The following is a 20,159-nucleotide window of genomic DNA, read 5'->3' on the forward strand; positions in this document are numbered from 1 at the left end:
ACTAGATGTCTCTGTTCCATACAGGATTCCTGGGGTTGATGGAAGATTCCATAGGGCAGGTGTAAAGCCCGGCTCAGTGGCCCCATTATAGCACCAATAGAGCACAATGTGACCACTTGCCTGTCTGGAACCAAACACAGGAACCAATGGGAGGGCAGCTAAATTCAGCCATATTCTCATTTCCCAAATATCAGTGGGTCCTGATGACTCTGGGACCAAGTTTGTGCCAAACATAAGTTCTCACTAAGGGCTTAGTGCCCCCCCCAACTCATCTCAGGACCCCATTCATCTCCCTCACTGGGCTTAGAATGCACCTGTGAGTACATATGGACAGCCTTTTGGGGCAGATTAAGCAAAGGGCCCATGAGTGTAGAGAGAGGTTCCCTAGGGCTGTAGGGAACAACGCTTGGGGGTGTCAGGACTAACCCTGACTCCAACCCTAACCCTGACCCCAACCCCAACCCCAACCGCCACCCCAACTCCAACCCCTTCCATTGATTTGCTGAGAATGGAGTTGATGGAACCAGATGGTGCTTTATTTTATGGGTGCATAGTTCACTGTAGGGGGCGCTACACTTGGTTTCATCCATGCAGAACTGCCAATACGAGTTGATTGCAGAATCTACATGCCCTCAGCCACCTCCCATGATGCACCGGTACCATGATGCGTGGGGCAGAAGGCACACAAAGCCGCCAGAAGGACGGGCGCAGATAATGTTGGTGAGTGGCACGGTTGGCAAGGGAATAACAAGGCAACAGTGGAACCAGGCAATGTCCATCACTCAAACATAAGGCGCGGCAGAAGGCGGAGCTTATTCGCCTGTGCTGATTCGTCGAATCGCTCCCATCAGAAGCCCAGGGGGTGCTGCGTCACCGTGCCCCCATTCTCCGTCAGAGCCGACGAGACAGAGCGCAGGTTGCGGAAGAGAGCGGCTCCATCCCCACCGGAGCGCAAGCTCTGCAGGTTCCTGTGGATACGGGACTGGGCCTGGGATGGAGGGAGAGAGCCGTGGGTCACAGGGTGGGGCTCAGGGAATTGGGGGGGGCAGATGGGGCAATAACTCACCTCAGAGCACCAGATGTCACACAGAATCTTCTCATGCGCCGACGCCGGGAGTCCCTGAGAGAGCGAGCGAGACGCCCTACGGAGAGAGGAAGCAGTGTCAGGACTATAAGCCCCGCCCTCCCCAGAATACCCTGTTCCTACCCCTGCCTGTAGGGGGGGCACTTACCTGGACAGCACCACTATCATGGCATAGAGATCAATGGCGCAGTCTGCCACTCTCTGCAGCACGAACTGCTCATCTGTGGGGGGAAATAGAGAGAGTTCAACCAAATTCCCAGCATGCACTGGGGCCAACGCAATCACTCCCAGCATGCTCTAGGGGACCAACCCTATTCCCAGCATGCACTGGGGCCTACACCGACTCCCAGCATGCTCTAGGGGACCAACCCTATTCCCAGCATGCACTGTGGCCTACACCGACTCCCAGCATGCTCTAGGGGACCAACCCTATTCCCAGCATGCACTGTGGCCTACACCGACTCCCAGCATGCTCTAGGCAGACCAACCTAATTCCCAGCATGCACTGTGGCCTACACCAACTCCCAGCATGCTCTAGGCAGACCAACCTAATTCCCAGCATGCACTGTGGCCTACACCAACTCCCAGCATGCTCTAGGCAGACCAACCTAATTCCCAGCATGCACTGTGGCCTACACAGACTCCCAGCATGCTCTAGGGAGACCAACCTAATTCCCAGCATGCACTGTGGCCTACACAGACTGCCAGCATGCTCTAGGGAGACCAACCTAATTCCCAGCATGCACTGTGGCCTACACCAACTCCCAGCATGCTCTAGGCAGACCAACCTAATTCCCACCATGCACTGTGGCCTACACAGACTCCCAGCATGCTCTAGGGAGACCAACCATGGTCCCAGCATGCTCTGGTCGAATGGCCTATAACAACAAAAACACAGACTAAACATTTCCAAGGACAGGGCCCTTACCCACAATCCTCTTGCCATATTTCACCAGCACCTCCTCCACGGTACCTCCAAAGTCTTCCAGTGCCGCGACAGCCTGAGGGGCAAGAGAGTGGGGGGTGAGGGGAAGCAAAGAAGGCGGAGTAAAAGATTGGCACTGATTGGTTACTGGGCTGGATTCGGGGCTGGGGCCCTACAGCTGTACAGCTCAGAGTAGAACTGGGGATATAGGGGGGCAATATATATTATATCTCGTACTGGGAAAGAACCCACAAAGGGAAGAAATGGGCAGTACCAGCACAAGCCCCCCCCCCCATTCTCACCAATTCCCCGCTCTTTGCTTGCGGAGTAAAGGATTGGCACTGATTGGTTACTGGGCTGGATTTGGGGCTGGGGCCCTACAGCTGTACAGCTCAAGGTCCCCCCTATAGATTAGAGGAACAGAGCTTCCATTTGAAGCAGTGTAGGGGGTTCCTCACGGTGAGGGCAGTGAGGGGGTTGGGGAATGCCCTGCCGGGGGATGTTGGGTAGGGGGTTCCTCACGGTGAGGGCAGTGAGGGGGTTGGGGAATGCCCTGCCGGGGGATGTTGGGTTGGGGGTTCCTCACGGGGAGGGCAGTGAGGTTGGGGAATGCCCTGCCGGGGGATGTTGGGTTGGGGGTTCCTCACGGGGAGGGCAGTGAGGTTGGGGAATGCCCTGCCGGGGGATGTTGGGTAGGGGGTTCCTCACGGTGAGGGCAGTGAGGGGGTTGGGGAATGCCCTGCCGGGGGATGTTGGGTAGGGGGTTCCTCACGGTGAGGGCAGTGAGGGGGTTGGGGAATGCCCTGCCGGGGGATGTTGGGTAGGGGGTTCCTCACGGTGAGGGCAGTGAGGGGGTTGGGGAATGCCCTGCCGGGGGATGTTGGGTAGGGGGTTCCTCACGGTGAGGGCAGTGAGGGGGTTGGGGAATGCCCTGCCGGGGGATGTTGGGTAGGGGGTTCCTCACGGTGAGGGCAGTGAGGGGGTTGGGGAATGCCCTGCCGGGGGATGTTGGGTAGGGGGTTCCTCACGGTGAGGGCAGTGAGGGGGTTGGGGAATGCCCTGCCGGGGGATGTTGGGTAGGGGGTTCCTCACGGTGAGGGCAGTGAGGGGGTTGGGGAATGCCCTGCCGGGGGGATGTTGGGTAGGGGGTTCCTCACGGTGAGGGCAGTGAGGGGGTTGGGGAATGCCCTGCCGGGGGGTGTTGGGTAGGGGGTTCCTCACGGTGAGGGCAGTGAGGGGGTTGGGGAATGCCCTGCCGGGGGATGTTGGGTAGGGGGTTCCTCACGGTGAGGGCAGTGAGGGGGTTGGGGAATGCCCTGCCGGGGGTTGTTGGGTAGGGGGTTCCTCACAGTGAGGGCAGTGAGGGGGTTGGGGAATGCCCTGCCGGGGGATGTTGGGTAGGGGGTTCCTCACGGTGAGGGCAGTGAGGGGGTTGGGGAATGCCCCTAGGGATGGGGTAATGGCAGATTCTGTTAATGCCTATAAGAGGGGCCTGGATGAGTTCTTGATCAATCAGAATATCCAAGGCTATTGTGATACTAATACCTACAGTTAGTACTAGTGGTTGTATTTATAGTTTATGTATGTGAGTGTATAGATTGGTAGGTGTGGGTTAGGTGTGCTGGGTTTACTCGGATGGGTTGAACTTGATGGACACTGGTCTTTTTTCAACCCTATGTAACAGAGTAGAACTGGGGATATAGGGGGGCAATATATATTATATCTTGTACTGGGAAAGAACCTACAAAGGGAAGAAATGGGCAGTACCAGCACAAGCCCCGCCCCCCATTAGCACCAATTCCCCGCTCTTTGCTTGCGGAGTAAAGGATTGGCACTGATTGGTTACTGGGCTGAATTCGGGGCTGGGGCCCTACAGCTGTACAGCACAGAGTAGAACTGGGGATATCGGGGCGCAGTATATATTATATCTTGTACTGGGAAAGAACCTACAAAGGGAAGAAATGGGCAGTACCAGCACAAGCCCCGCCCCCCATTCTCACCAATTCCCCGCTCTTCTCCAGCTCTGGGTGCACTTGTCCTTTTAATGAGAGTCCAGAGCTCAGACCGGCCTTCCTGTGGGGAGAGGGGAAAGGGGGGTAAGAAAGCATAATGGCCCCCCAACCCCATGCCAGTGCCTTGGGGGGAACAGAAAGGATGCTGGGACCTTGCAGGTACTTACCTTACACACAAGGCAGGTAGCCCTGTCTCCGAGGCCTTAAACAAGACTAAACTACAAATACCTGCCCCCCTTCCCTACCCCCGATCACTTACCTGCGCACTCTCTTCATCCCCTCCCTCAGCAGCAGGGAACTGTTCCCCAGGGGGTTACTCAGTGCTTTCTGCAAAGATTTCAGCTCTTTCCCGGCGCTCTGCATTGGGGGGACAAGAAAGGGTTAATTGCCCATGGAATTAAGCCACTCCCTCCCCCAATGCCCCGCCTTTTATTCAGTTACCTGCATCCCTTGCAGTGATACAAACAGCCTCAGGATGTCATTGGTTCCCTCAAAGATACGGAAAATGCGCAGATCCCGTAGAACCCGCTCAACGCCTCCATCCTGGGGGGGGGGGGGGGCAGAAAGAAGGGGGTAAGAGGCTCTAAATACAAGGGCAGGAAGATGCTAAAATGAAGGGGGGGGGCAATAATAAACTCTAGAGAGAAGGCACTGTGGCTGGTACTACATTGTTGCAGTAGTCAGAACCAGCAGTGCAGGGAACAGATACAGCGGTTACTCACAGTCATGAAGCCGGTGCCACCGAGGATCTGGATACATTCGTCTGTCACAGACCAGGCAGCCTCCTGTCAGAGAGAGAGAGAGAGAGAGGGGGGGGGGGGTCAGGGAGAGAATTAGGGTGCGTACCCCGCTTGCTACAAGCCCCGCCCACTGGCAGCCAAACTCACCGAGCCAAAGATCTTGCTGATGGCTGCTTCTATCTGAAAGTCCTTGTGGCCGGAATCCATGTTGGCGCTGATCATGTAGGCCATAGACTGGGGGGGGAGAGAGAGGCAGGTTACTGGGCTAATGGCGGCCAATGCTACCAGGGGGCCATGGGAGGAACCACGGGCAGAGGTATTGGGGGTAGGACACAGCGAGCGACAAAGTGCCCATATGCTGGCGCACAGGGGGTTAAACACGCGGGGCACACAGGGGGTTAAACCACATACCTCAGTGACATACTGCAGCACCGCCATGCGCGCCAACTTCTCCTGGATTATCCCAAACTGGTGGAGTTTGCTGCCAAACTGGGTGCGACTGGTGGCATGTTCCACCTGGTGGCACAGAGGGAAAGGAGTAATCAGACCCCTCCATGTACCCCAACTTACCCCCACATACAGCTATTCTTCTGTTAATAACTCCTCCCATTGCTCCATATACCCCTCCCTATAACTCCTCCCATTGCTCCATATACCCCTCCCTATAACTCCTCCTATTGCTCCATATACCCCTCCCTATAACTCCTCCCATTGCTCCATATACCCCTCCCTATAACTCCTCCCACTGCTCCATATACCCCTCCCTATAACTCCTCCCACTGCTCCATATACCCCTCCCTATAACTCCTCCCACTGCTCCATATACCCCTCCCTATAACTCCTCCCATTGCACCATATTACCCCTCCCTATAACTCCTCCTACTGCTCCATATAACCCCTCCCACACAGGGGTGACACTCACTGCACGCTGGATCATGCCTTTCATGGTGCCGGAGAGGGCGGCGGCCATGCCAAAGCGCCCGTTGTTGAGGATGTTCATAGCCACCTTGAAGCCATTTCCCTCCCCACCCAACACATTCTCGGCCGGGACACGAACTTCATCGAAGAATACGGCGGCCGTGTTGCTGGCGCGGATGCCCATTTTCTTTTCCGGAGGGCCACTGGGCGGCAGGGGTGAAAGGAGAAGAGCCGGGGGCAAATAAAAGAAAGGAAAGTGACATTGTGGGAACCCTATTGGTGCTCCTTACACCTCTCTCATTGGGCACTTTCTGGGCACCCCCTTCCCTCCCCAGCACTCACTGTGTGACCCCCTCGACCCTCTCCACAATGAAGGCCGTCACTTTCTCTCGCGTTTCCCCCGTGGCGGGGTCTTGGACGGGAGTCTTTGCAAACACAGTGAACACGTCGGCGATGCCGCCATTACTGAAAGACAGAAGGGGAGGAGCCATTACTGAAAGACAGAAGGGGAGGAGCCTTTACAGCTCTGCAGGAACATGCAGCACCCCATTATCTGTATCTAACTAGGTCCCCAAATCTGAGGGGCCCTAGTGTATCATAAACCCCCTCAGTGGATTACAGTCAGGCCTTTGGCCAATCTCACCTGATCCAGATTTTGCCCCCCGAGAGGGTATAATACTTCCCACAGGGACTCTTGCGTGCGGCGGTTCTGATAGAAGCAGCGTCTGACCCGCTGGTGGGCTCCGTCAGGCAGAAAGCAGCAATAGTTTCTCCTGATGGGAACGAGGGGGGAGATAACATTGTGTCCCGCCTTAACCCACCCCATTCCCTGCTAGCCCCACCCCCATTCCATGCCAACCCCACCCTCATTCTCTGATAGCCCCACCCCTATTCCCTGCTAGCCCCAACCCCATTTCCTGCTAGCCCCAACCCCATTTCCTACTAGCCCCAACCTCATTCCCTTCTAGCCCCACCCCTATTCCCTGCTAGCCCCAACCCCATTTCCTGCTAGCCCCAACCCCATTTCCTGCTAGCCCCAACCCCATTTCCTACTAGCCCCAACCTCATTCCCTTCTCGCCCCACCCCTATTCCCTGCTAGCCCCAACCCCATTTCCTGCTAGCCCCAACCCCATTTCCTGCTAGCCCCAACCCCATTCCCTGCTAGCCCCAACCTCATTCCCTGCTAGCCCCACCCCTATTCCCTGCTAGCCCCAACCCCATTTCCTACTAGCCCCAACCTCATTCCCTTCTAGCCCCACCCCTATTCCCTTCTAGCCCCACCCCTATTCCCTGCTAGCCCCAACCCCATTTCCTACTAGCCCCAACCCCATTCCCTGCTAGCCCCAATCCAATTCCCTGCTAGCCCCAACCCCATTTCCTACTAGCCCCAACCCCATTTCCTACTAGCCCCAACCTCATTCCCTTCTCGCCCCACCCCTATTCCCTGCTAGCCCCAACCCCATTTCCTGCTAGCCCCAACCCCATTTCCTGCTAGCCCCAACCCCATTTCCTACTAGCCCCAACCTCATTCCCTGCTAGCCCCACCCCTATTCCCTGCTAGCCCCAACCCCATTTCCTACTAGCCCCAACCTCATTCCCTTCTAGCCCCACCCCTATTCCCTGCTAGCCCCAACCCCATTTCCTACTAGCCCCAACCTCATTCCCTTCTAGCCTCACCCCTATTCCCTGCTAGCCCCAACCCCATTTCCTACTAGCCCCAACCTCATTCCCTTCTAGCCCCACCCCTATTCCCTGCTAGCCCCAACCCCATTTCCTACTAGCCCCAACCTCATTCCCTTCTAGCCCCACCCCTATTCCCTGCAAACAATACCCATTCCCTGCTACCCCCACCCTTATTCCATGCCAATCCCACCCCCATTCCCTGCTAGCCCCACCCCCATTCACTGCTAGCCCCACCCCCATTCCCTTCTAGTCCCACCCATATTCCCTGCAAACAATACCCATCCCCTGCTAGCCCCACCCCCCCATTCCCTGCTAGCCCCACCCGCATCCCCTGCTAGCCCCACCCGCATCCCCTGCTAGCCCCACCCGCATCCCCTGCTAGCCCCACCCGCATCCCCTGCTAGCCCCACCCGCATCCCCTGCTAGCCCCATTGCCTGCTAGCCCCACCCCCATCCCCTGCTAGCCCCACCCCCATTCTCTGCTAGTCCCACCCCTATTGCCCTCACCTGAGGCTAGCCGGGGCAGGTACTTCGCCTTCTGCTCCGCAGTCCCAAAGAGCAGGATGCCCTTGAATCCAATGGACTGATGGGCCCCCAGGGTAATGCCAACGCCCATGTCGTGCATCCCCACGATCTCCACCAGCCGGGCATACTGACAGGGAACAACAGGGGGTTATCATGGCCCCCGACAGGAAGCAGAGCATTGCACAAAGACCAAGAAACAGGTAGGGGTATAGAGCCATTCTCAGGCCACGCCCCCAGAGCCATTCCAGGCAACGTGGTTGGCTATGATCACTGTTGTACTGAGAGCAATGGGGCAGCTGGAGAAGAGGCAATTGTGGGTTAACTCCCAGTTGCCTGTTGCTCCCAATGTGAGATACATAAGTGTGGGGGCACAGCTGGACTGGGGTGGCGGCCCAATCCCACCTCTTGCTTTCATGAATAAGAAGATGGAGTATGAATAATGGCTTTTGCTTGATTTAAAGGGGAACTAAACCCCGAAATATGAATTGGTGCAAACTGACTGGGACTGCTGCTCTGAGCACTTCAGCGGTACCGGTTCTACTTGGCCCAAATGGGAGCCCAGAGTGCCCGTGATGCTTAACCCCCTGCTTGCTGACTAAACCAAAAGCTGCTGAATGCAAATAACCAATATAAAGTAAAGAGATTGGGGTCTCCGGTTCCTCCTGCCGTGGGTCGGGGTGGGGGGACACTAATAATTCTGCCCCACTTACCTGAGTATTGTTCAGCCCCAGCCCCCCAAGCTCCGTGGGAACTTGCAGCCCAAATGCCCCCATTTCCTTCAAGCCAGCGAGGGTCTTATCTTCCACCCGATGTAGGGAGTCATTGAGGGCGGGGTCATTAACCTCCTATGGGAAACAGCAATGGGGACAATGACTTCTGTGCTTCAGCTCCACAGTCACTTTATTCTGCTTCTACCCCCCCCATACCTTCCACCCACCTGAGCCCCAAAATAAACTCCAACCTGCCCCCCATTCAGTATAAACTCCTACCTGCCCCCCATTCAGTATAAACTCCTACCTGCCCCCCATTCAGTATAAACCCCTACCTGCCCCCCATTCAGTATAAACCCCTACCTACCCCCATTCAGTATAAACCCCTACCTGCCCCCCATTCAGTATAAACCCCTACCTACCCCCCATTCAGTATAAACCCCTACCTACCCCCATTCAGTATAAACTCCTACCTGCCCCCCATTCAGTATAAACCCCTACCTACCCCCATTCAGTATAAACCCCTACCTACCCCCATTCAGTATAAACTCCTACCTGCCCCCCATTCAGTATAAACTCCTACCTGCCCCCCATTCAGTATAAACTCCTACCTGCCCCCCATTCAGTATAAACCCCTACCTGCCCCCCCATTCAGTATAAACTCCTTCCTGCCCCCATTCAGTATAAACTCCTTCCTGCCCCCCATTCAGTATAAACTCCTTCCTGCCCCCCATTCAGTATAAACTCCTTCCTGCCCCCCATTCAGTATAACTCCTACCTGCCCCCCATTCAGTATAAACTCCTACCTGCCCCCCATTCAGTATAAACTCCTACCTGCCCCCCATTCAGTATAAACTCCTACCTGCCCCCCATTCAGTATAAACCCCTACCTGCCCCCCATTCAGTATAAACTCCTTCCTGCCCCCCATTCAGTATAAACTCCTTCCTGCCCCCCATTCAGTATAAACTCCTTCCTGCCCCCCATTCAGTATAAACTCCTACCTGCCCCCCATTCAGTATAAACTCCTTCCTGCCCCCCATTCAGTATAAACTCCTACCTGCCCCCCATTCAGTATAAACTCCTTCCTGCCCCCCATTCAGTATAAACCCCTACCTGCCCCCCATTCACTATAAACCCCTACCTGCCCCCATTCAGTATAAACCCATCCTGCCCCCATTCAGTATAAACCCCTACCTGCCCCCCATTCAGTATAAACCCCTACCTGCCCCCCATTCAGTATAAACCCCTACCTGCCCCCCATTCAGTAATTAACTCCTTCCTGCCCCCCATTCAGTATAAACTCCTTCCTGCCCCCCATTCAGTATAAACCCCTACCTGCCCCCCATTCAGTATAAACTCCTTCCTGTCCCCCATTCAGTATAAACCCCTACCTGCCCCCCATTCAGTATAAACTCCTACCTGCCCCCCATTCAGTATAAACTCCTTCCTGCCCCCATTCAGTATAAACTCCTTCCTGCCCCCCATTCAGTATAAACCCCTACCTGCCCCCCATTCACTATAACCCCCTACCTGCCCCCCATTCAGTATAAACTCCTTCCTGCCCCCCATTCAGTATAAACTCCTTCCTGCCCCCCATTCAGTATAAACTCCTTCCTGCCCCCCATTCAGTATAAACCCCTACCTGCCCCCCATTCACTATAAACCCCTACCTGCCCCCATTCACTATAACCCCCTACCTGCCCCCCATTCAGTATAAAATCCTTCCTGCCCCCCATTCAGTATAAACCCCTACCTGCCCCCCATTCACTATAAACCCCTACCTGCCCCCCATTCACTATAACCCCCTGCCTGCCCCCCATTCAGTAAGAACCCCTACCTGCCCTGACTCTGCAATGCCCACCCATACCACTTAACCCATTCCTTCTTACTTCGAAAAAGCGGGACACGGGGCCCACCAGCTCCGACAGAAACTGGGACTGATCCTCATTCAGCACTGGGGGGGGGAAAAATACACAGAGAGGCAGAGGGGTTATTAGCATCACCCCCAGGTTGGGATCCCATTATCCCCCGCCCCACTGACCCCCACTAACCTGATGGATAAGGGAACACCTGCTCAGAGTGGATCTGCCCAGAGAACATTCCGACAGCGAAGGAGCGAGATTCCTGCACGGGGGGTGGGTGGGGGGGGGGAGCAGGGAGTGAGAGAGGGAAGGGGAGTGAGGGGGGTAACAGCCCCGGGGGGACGGGGAGGGGGCAGCAAACAAAGAGAACCCATTAACAACAGAACCAAATGTGGAACAATCTAGCCTGTCCCTTTCCCCTCTGTATCCCCCAAAATCCTCTGCCCTGTCCCTTTCCCCTCTGTATCCCCCAAAATCCTCTGCCCTGTCCCTTTCCCCTCTATATCTCCCATAATCCTCTGCCCTGTCCCTTTCCCCTCTATATCTCCCATAATCCTCTGCCCTGTCCCTTTCCCCTCTATATCTCCCATAATCCTCTGCCCTGTCCCTTTCCCCTCTATATCTCCCATAATCTTCTGCCCTGTCCCTTTCCCCTCTGTATCCCCCATAATCCTCTGCCCTGTCCCTTTCCCCTCTGTATCCCCCATAATCCTCTGCCCTGTCCCTTTCCCCTCTGTACCTCCCATAATCCTCCTCTGATAATCCTGTGTATGAAGGTGCCCCCCACCCCAGGACAAACCAATAAGAGATGCTGCTGACAGGGGTGACAGTACAGAGGCTGCAGGGAGTTGCGCTGCCCCCGGGGGTGGGTAGGTACAGTCACTGCTGCACTGGATATTCTACATCGTATGTTGCCCTACAATGTGCCCCCCCAAAACCTTCCATTGGGGAGGAAAGGGTTACCTGAGCTGCTGCCGCTTTCTGATGCACCCGGGGGGCAGTTTCGGCCGTAGAAACCCCATCCTTCCCCACAACAGTCTGGAAAAATATAGCAAATATTAATCCAAAGTAGAGATGCACCCAGAGAGAGAGAGAGAGAGAGAGAGAGAGAGAGAGAGAGGGGGGAGTGAGAGAGAGGGAGAGAAGAGAGAGAGGGGAGAGAGAGAGAGAGGAGAGGGGAGAGAGAGAGAGAGAGAGGGGAGAGAGAGAGAGAGGGGAGAGGAGAGAGAGAGAGAGGGGAGAGAGAGAGAGAGGGAGAGAGAGAGAGAGAGAGAGAGAGGGGGGAGAGAGAGAGGAGAGAAAGAGAGAGAGGGGGGAGAGAGAGAGGGGGGGAGAGAGAGAGAGGGGGAGAGAGAGAGGGGGGGAGAGAGAGAGAGAGAGGGAGAGAGGAGAGGAGAGAGAGGGGGGGAGAGAGAGAGAGAGAGAGGGGGGAGTGAGAGAGACAGAGAGAGAGAGCGGGGAGAGAAGAGAATCTCTCTGGGGGGGCACAGTGAGCAGCCATGAGTAGTATTTTGCCCCTGCTCTTAGGGCTGCGGGGGGGGTGACACGGAGTGACAGCCATAATAGTATTTGCCCCTCTCTTGGGCGGCGGGGGGGGTGACACGGTGACAGCCATAGTAGTATTTGCCCCTCTCTTGGGCGGCGGGGGGGGTGACACGGTGACAGCCATAGTAGTATTTGCCCCTGTCTCGGGCGGGGGGGGGGGGTGTGACACGGGTGACGCCATAGTGTATTTGCCCCTCTCTTGGGCGGCGGGGGGGGGGGTGACACGGTGACAGCCATAGTAGTATTTGCCCCTCTCTCTGGGGGGGGGGGGGTGACACGGTTACAGCCATAGTAGTATTGCCCCTCTCTCTGGGGGGGGGGGTTACACGGTTTACAGCCATAGTAGTATTTGCCCCTCTCTCTGGGGGGGGGGGGGGTTACACGGTGACAGCCATAGTAGTATTTGCCCCTCTCTCTGGGGGGGGTGACACGGTGACAGCCATAGTAGTATTTGCCCCTCTCTCTGGGGGGGGGTGACACGGTGACAGCCATAGTAGTATTTGCCCCTCTCTTGGGTGGGGGGGGGGTTACACGGTGACAGCCGTAGTAGTATTTGCCCCTCTCTCTGGGGGGGGGGGGTTACACGGTGACAGCCATAGTAGCATTTGCCCCTCTCTCTGGGGGGGGGGGTGACACGGTGACAGCCATAGTAGTATTTGCCCCTCTCTTGGGTGGGGGGGGGGTTACACGGTGACAGCCGTAGTAGTATTTGCCCCTCTCTCTGGGGGGGGGGGTTAACACGGTGACAGCCATAGTAGCATTTGCCCCTCTCTCTGGGGGGGGGGGTGACACAGTGACAGCCATAGTAGCATTTGCCCCTCTCTCTGGGGGGGGGGGTTACACGGTGACAGCCATAGTAGTATTTGCCCCTCTCTCTGGGGGGGGGGGGGTTACACGGTGACAGCCATAGTAGTATTTGCCCCTCTCTCTGGGGGGGGGGTGACACGGTGACAGCCATAGTAGTGTTTGCCCCTCTCTCTGGGGGGGGGGGGGTGACAGAGTGACAGCCATAGTAGTATTTGCCCCTCTCTCTGGGGGGGGGGAGGTGACACGGTGACAGCCATAGTAGTATTTGCCCCTCTCTCTGGGGGGGGGTGACACGGTGACAGCCATAGTAGTATTTGCCCCTCTCTCTGGGGGGGGGGGTGACACGGTGACAGCCATAGTAGTATTTGCCCCTCTCTCTGGGGGGGGGTGACACGGTGACAGCCACAGTAGTATTTGCCTCTTTCTCTGGGGGGGGGGGTGACACGGTGACAGCCATAGTAGTATTTGCCCCTCTCTCTGGGGGGGGGGGGGGTGACAGAGTGACAGCCATAGTAGTATTTGCCCCTCTCTCTGGGGGGGGGGAGGTGACACGGTGACAGCCATAGTAGTATTTGCCCCTCTCTCTGGGGGGGGGGTGACACGGTGACAGCCATAGTAGTATTTGCCCCTCTCTCTGGGGGGGGGGGTGACACGGTGACAGCCATAGTAGTATTTGCCCCTCTCTCTGGGGGGGGGGGTGACACGGTGACAGCCATAGTAGTATTTGCCCCTCTCCTCTGGGGGGGGTGACACGGTGACAGCCACAGTAGTATTTGCCTCTTTCTCTGGGGGGGGGGGTGACACGGTGACAGCCATAGTAGTATTTGCCCCCTCTCTCTGGGGGGGGGGTGACACGGTGACAGCCATAGTAGTATTTGCCCCTCTCTCTGGGGGGGGGGTGACACGGTGACAGCCATAGTAGTATTTGCCCCTCTCTCTGGGGGGGGGGTGACACGGTGACAAGCCATAGTAGTATTTGCCCCTCTCTCTGGGGGGGGGTGACACGGTGACAGCCATAGTATTGCCCCTCTCTGGGGGGGTGACACGGTGACAGCCATAGTAGTATTTGCCCCTCTCTCTGGGGGGGGGGTAACATGCCTGATAGCAGATACCATGGGGCATTACCATAGGGAAGGGGAGACGTGACTGTATGGGGGGGGGGGGGATCTCTCGTTGCTGCACTCGGGGTCCCTGAGGAAAGTGACTGGGGGGGGGTACATTTCCGGGGGAGCCCCACGTTCCCTAATTTGCCTTTCCTGTGTCCCTCGCTGCCCCCCCGTTTCTTTTTCCCACGCTCCTCTTTTTACAAATTTCCCTCCCCCGCTCCCGCCATCCTACGCCCCTCGTTGTCACTCTTTCAACGTGATGTCACGCTGCTGTTGCCATGGAGACTGCATCTCCCTCCTCTCTCTCCTTTAAATAGCCATATCCTGCCTTTCACTTACCTCTCAGGATCTTGCCTTATCTGTGCTTACTTCCTGTAGCCTCTGTGTGACATCATCAGCGGCTGTGACATCACGCCGGCCCGTGTAGCGATTCGTTACATAAAAGTGGTACCCCCCCCCCCCCATTACGGCAACTCAAAAATACACCGGACTCCAGCCAAGACCAATGCACTCACTTGTACCCACACTTTCCCTGGGGTACAGGGGGGCCAACTCCCTGCACCCCCTGTCTGTGGGACTGTGTCCCCGGGAGAGTGTCAGCTCCTGTGTCTGTGGGACTGTGTCCCCGGGAGAGTGTCAGCTCCTGTGTCTGTGGGACTGTGTCCCCGGGAGAGTGTCAGCCCCTGTGTCTGTGGGACTGTGTCCCCGGGAGAGTGTCAGCCCCTGTGTCTGTGGGACTGTGTCCCCGGGAGAGTGTCAGCTCCTGTGTCTGTGGGACTGTGTCCCCGGGAGAGTGTCAGCTCCTGTGTCTGTGGGACTGTGTCCCCGGGAGAGTGTCAGCCCCTGTGTCTGTGGGACTGTGTCCCCGGGAGAGTGTCAGCCCCTGTGTCTGTGGGACTGTGTCCCCGGGAGAGTGTCAGCCCCTGTGTCTGTGGGACTGTGTCCCCGGGAGAGTGTCAGCTCCTGTGTCTGTGGGACTGTGTCCCCGGGAGAGTGTCAGCCCCTGTGTCCCCGGGAGAGTGTCAGCTCCTGTGTCTGTGGGACTGTGTCCCCGGGAGAGTGTCAGCCCCTGTGTCTGTGGGACTGTGTCCCCGGGAGAGTGTCAGCTCCTGTGTCTGTGGGACTGTGTCCCCGGGAGAGTGTCAGCCCCTGTGTCTGTGGGACTGTGTCCCCGGGAGAGTGTCAGCTCCTGTGTCTGTGGGACTGTGTCCCCGGGAGAGTGTCAGCTCCTGTGTCTGTGGGACTGTGTCCCCGGGAGAGTGTCAGCCCCTGTGTCTGTGGGACTGTGTCCCCGGGAGAGTGTCAGCCCCTGTGTCCCTGCGAGAGCGCTAGGAGCGTTAGGAGCACATTGGGGGCCACTAGTGCCAAATCCACTCCTGACTGAGAATAAAAACAGGGTCGACCCCTCGGTCTCTGGCTGAGGTCACGGAAGTTTCCTAAGAAAAGTCAGTAAGAAAATCTATTAACGATATTGATCCACTGAGACCCCTCCCCCCACACACAGAATTAACCCACTCCCTGCCAGCAGCTACTGATCCACCGAGATCTCCCACACACAGAATTAACCCACTCCCTGCCAGCAGCTACTGATCCACCGAGATCTCCCACACACAGAATTAACCCACTCCCTGCCAGCAGCTACTGATCCACCGAGATCTCCCACACACAGAATTAACCCACTCCCTGCCAGCAGCTACTGATCCACCGAGATCTCCCACACACAGAATTAACCCACTCCCTGCCAGCAGCTACTGATCCACCGAGATCTCCCACACATGGAAATTAACCCACTTCCTGCCAGAAGATATTGAGGTGCATCCAGACATCCCAGACACAGGAATTAACCCACTCTCTTCCAGAAGGGAATAAGGCACTAAGACCTCCCACACATGGGAATTAACCCACTCCGTGCCAGAAGAAATTGACAAACACAAATTCCCACACATAGGAATTAACCCACTCCCTGCCAGAACGTATGGAATCACCGAGGCCACCCACTCATGGGATTTAACCCATTCCCTGCCAGATGGCATTAATGCACCAAGACCTCCCACACATGGGAATTAACCCACTTCCTGCCATAAGGCATTGAGGCACTGAGACCTCCCAAACATGGAAGTTAACCCACTCCCTGCCAGAAGGTATTGATGAACAAGACTCTCCACACACAGGAATTACCCAGTCCCGGTCTGAATACACTGAGGCATGAGACCTCCACACATGGGAGTTAACCCACTTCCTGCCAGAAGCCATTGAAGCTATTGAATTAACCCATTCCCTGCCAAATGGAATTAATGGACAGAATTTAATCCACATCCTGCTATAAAGCTGCTTATGAACCAGCATCTCCCACACACAGGATTTAACCCACTCTCTGCAAGAAGGTTTTGATGTGCTAAAATCTCCCACGCATGTGAATTAACTCACTCCCTGCCAGAAGCCCTTAAGCCCCTCCCCCACATGGGTACCCCCCCCCCCCCCCGCTATACCGCGAGTTTCAATTTGTGTGAACTCATAGCTTCGTTATAATCGGTGCGTAGTGATGTCACATGACTCACTGAAACTTGTGTATTGTAATAAATAATTATACCCCCTTGCATAAAATATGAGGATGCCTTGTACCTTTACATTGTCATGAAACTACTCAGTAATATCCTTATATGTTACACGAGGGGGTACACTATTCACTATATAGAGTTTACTGTTTTTATGTAACACCACAAGAATGCTCAGTCGTTCCCAAGGTATTAACCCTAACGGGGGTAAATAATAAGTCTGGTAATGCCATTGGTTTTAATTGGTGCTTAGTGATGTCACATGACTGGAAGAGACCAGCGGGAAGGGGACAGGGAAGGGGACAGGGAAGGGACCGGCGGGAAGGGGACAGGGAAGGGACCATGGGGCGGGAAGGGGACAGGGAAGGGGACAGGGAAGGGACCGGCGGGAAGGGGACAGGGAAGGGACCGGCGGGAAGGGGACAGGGAAGGGGACAGGGAAGGGACCGGCGGGAAAGGGGACAGGGAAGGGACCGGCGGAAGGGGAACAGGGAAGGGACCGGCGGGGAAGGGGGCGGTGGGAGGGACAGGGAAGGGACCGGCGGGCAAGGACCGGCGGGAAGGGGACAGGGAAGGGACCGGCGGGAAGGGGGGCGGCGGGAAGGGACCGGCGGGAAGGGGACAGGGAAGGGACCGGCGGGAAGGGGAAGGAAAGGACCGGCGGGAAGGGGACAGGGAAGGGACCGGCGGGAAGGGGACAGGGAAGGGACCGGCGGGAAGGGGACAGGGAAGGGACCGGCGGGAAGGGGGCGGCGGGAAGGGGACAGGGAAGGGACCCGGCGGGCAAGGGACAGGGAAGGGGGCGGGCGGGAAGGGGACAGGGAAGTTGACCGGCGGGAAGGGGACAGGGAAGGGACCGGCGGGAAGGGACAGGGAAGGGACCGGCGGGAAGGGGACAGGGAAGGGACCGGCGGGAAGGGGCAGGGAAGGGACCGGCGGGAAGGGGACAGGGAAGGGACCTGACATGGCGGGAAGGGGGCGGCGGGAGGGACAGGGAAGGACCGGCGGGAAGGGACCGGCGGGAAGGGCGGGAAGGGGACAGGGAAGGGACCGGCGGGAAGGGGACAGGGCAGGGACCGGCGGGAAGGGGCGGCGGGAAGGGGACAGGGAAGGGACCGGCGGGAAGGGGCGGCGGAAGGGGACAGGGAAGGGACCGGCGGGAAGGGGACAGGGAAGGGACCGGCGGGAAGGGGAACAGGGAAGGGACCGCGGCGGAAGGGGAACAGGGAAGGGACCGCGGGAAAGGGACAGGGAAGGACCGGCGGGAAGGGGAGAAAACAGGGAAGGGACCGGCGGGAAGGGACAGGGAAGGGACCGGCGGGAAGGGGGCGGCGGGAAGGGGGCCACAGGAAGGGACCGGCGGAAGGGACCGGCGGAAAAGGGGACAGGGAAGGGACCGGCGGGAAGGGGGCGGCGGGAAGGGACCGGCGGGAAGGGGACAGGGAAGGGACCGGCGGGAAGGGGGCGGCGGGAAGGGACAGGAAGGGACCGGCGGGAAGGGGACAGGGAAGGGGACAGGGAAGGGACCGGCGGGAAGGGGACAGGGAAGGGACCGGCGGGAAGGGGACAGGGAAGGGACCGGCGGGAAGGGGGCGCGGGAAGGGGACAGGGAAGGGACCCAGGCGGGAAGGGGACAGGGAAGGGGGCGGCGGGAAGGGGAAGGGAAGGGACCTGGCGGAAGGCGGACAGGGAAGGGACCGGCGGGAAGGGGGCGGCGGGAAGGGGACACGGGAAGGGACCGGCGGGAAAGGACCGGCGGAAGGGGGCGGCGGGAAGGGGACAGGGAAGGGACCGGCGGGAAGGGACCGGCGGGAAGGGGACAGGGAAGGGACCGGCGGGGAAGGGGGGCGGACGGGAAGGGGGACAGGGAAGGGACCGGCGGGAAGGGGGCGGCGGGAAGGGGACAGGGAAGGGACCGGCGGGAAGGGGACAGGGAAGGGACCGGCGGGAAGGGACAGGGAAGGGACCCGGGCGGGAAGGGGACAGGGAAGGGACCGGCGGGAAGGGACAGGGAAGGGACCGGCGGGAAAGGGGACAGGGAAGGGACCGGCGGGAAGGGGACCAGGGAAGGGACCGGCGGGAGGGGACAGGGAGGGACCGCGGGAAAGGGATCATTTGTGGATCAGCAGGGAAGGGACCGGCGGGAAAGGGGACAGGAAGGGACGCGAGGCGGGAAGGGGACAGGGAAGGGACCGGCGGAAGGACAGGGAAAATAACAAAAAAGGAGTAATGAAAAAAAAGAGAAGAAATCATGCAAAGATAAGGAATGATAACAAATAACAGAAAAAAAACAAGGATAAAATACAATATAGGTAAAACGACAAAATAAATAGAAATAATATAAGAGAAAAGAAAGATAACAAATAGACAAGAGGAAAAAAAAAAAAAAGGTGTCTACACAGATAAAAAAAAAAAAAAACATACAACCTAAAAATATAAAGAATAATAGCAGGAGCTAAAAAAAAGATAAAAAACGCAAGAAACTATATTTAGAAGCATATAATGAAAGAATAGAAGTGGGACCACCCTTCTCGCGAGGTGGGCTTTCCTCTCGCGGTGCTACCCGAGTCCGTGGAAGTGGCACCGACAAGGCACCTGCCCAGCCGAGCCACTCGAACCTGAAACGGACCACTCACAGAACCGTCGATCGCGAGCGCGGCGGGAAGGGGACAGGGAAGGGACCGGCGGGAAGGGGACAGGGAAGGGGACAGGGAAGGGACCGGCGGGAAGGGGACGGGAAGGGACGGCGGGAAGGACAGGGAAAGGGACCGGCGGGAAGGGGGCGGCGGGAAGGGGACAGGGAAGGGACCGGCGGGAAGGGGACAGGGAAGGGACCGGCGGGAAGGGACCGGCGGGAAGGGGACAGGGAAGGGACCAGGCGGGAAGGGGGCTGGCGGGGAAGGGGACAGGGAAGGGACCAGCGGGAAGGGGACAGGGAAGGGACCCGGCGGGAAGGGGACAGGGAAGGGGGCGGCGGGAAGGGGACAGGGAAGGGGCGGCGGAAGCGGGACAGGGAAGGGGACGGCGGGAAGGGACAGGGAAGGGACCGGCGGGAAGGGGACAGGGAAGGGACGGCGGGAAGGGGACAGGGAAGGGACCGTGTCGGCGGGAAGGGGACAGGGAAGGGAACCTGCGGGAAGGGGGCGGCGGGAAGGGGACAGGGAAGGACCGGCGGGAAGGGGCGGCGGAAGGACCGGCGGGAAGGGGACAGGGAAGGGACCGGCGGGAAGGGGACAGGGAAGGGACCGGCGGGAAGGGAACAGGGAAGGGACCGGCGGGAAGGGGGCGGCGGGAAGGGACCGGGCCGGGGGGAAGGGGACAGGGAAGGGACCGGCGGGAAGGGGGCGGCGGGAAGGGGACAGGGAAGGGACCGGCGGGAAGGGGACAGGGAAGGGACCGGCGGGAAGGGGACAGGGAAGGGACCGGCGGGAAGGGGACAGGGAAGGGACCGGCGGGAAGGCGACAGGGAAGGGACCGGCGGAAGGGGACAGGGAAGGGACCGAGGGCGGGAAGGGGGACAGGGAAGGGACCGGCGGGAAAGAGGGACAGGGAAGGGACCGGCGGGACAGGGGAACAGGGAAGGGACCGGCGGGAAGGGGACAGGGAAGGGACCGGCGGGAAGGGGGTGACACAGATGACAGTGTAACACAATGTAACTAATGGCCACTTGCCCAAAGTGCCACCC

At 58.0% G+C, this 20,159-nt stretch overlaps 1 protein-coding gene across 2 annotated transcripts; it reads right to left on the reverse strand.

Annotated features, from left to right (window-relative positions):
• Nucleotides 1-514: 514 nt before the first annotated feature.
• On the reverse strand, nucleotides 515-11,523 carry acadvl (acyl-CoA dehydrogenase very long chain). Of its 2 annotated transcripts, XM_031899612.1 has the most exons (18): nucleotides 11,425-11,523; nucleotides 10,651-10,723; nucleotides 10,489-10,553; nucleotides 8,599-8,733; nucleotides 7,871-8,015; nucleotides 6,323-6,452; nucleotides 6,022-6,144; nucleotides 5,684-5,882; nucleotides 5,173-5,277; nucleotides 4,909-4,995; nucleotides 4,744-4,806; nucleotides 4,463-4,564; nucleotides 4,281-4,378; nucleotides 4,010-4,082; nucleotides 2,013-2,085; nucleotides 1,233-1,305; nucleotides 1,067-1,142; nucleotides 515-988 (listed from the first exon to the last, which is right to left on the reverse strand). In XM_031899612.1, the coding sequence occupies exons 2-18, from the start codon at nucleotides 10,697-10,699 to the stop codon at nucleotides 848-850; spliced, it is 1,737 nt and encodes a 578-aa protein (XP_031755472.1). In that variant the 5' UTR covers nucleotides 10,700-10,723; nucleotides 11,425-11,523; the 3' UTR covers nucleotides 515-847. The 2 variants fall into 2 exon arrangements, with proteins under 2 accessions (XP_031755472.1, XP_031755471.1); XM_031899611.1 differs by having other exon boundaries at nucleotides 515-1,142.
• Between the last annotated feature and the right edge of the window lie 8,636 nt (nucleotides 11,524-20,159).

Source organism: Xenopus tropicalis, chromosome 3 (genome assembly GCF_000004195.4).
Source record: "Xenopus tropicalis strain Nigerian chromosome 3, UCB_Xtro_10.0, whole genome shotgun sequence".
In the NCBI taxonomy this organism is placed as follows: Eukaryota; Metazoa; Chordata; class Amphibia; order Anura; family Pipidae; genus Xenopus; species Xenopus tropicalis.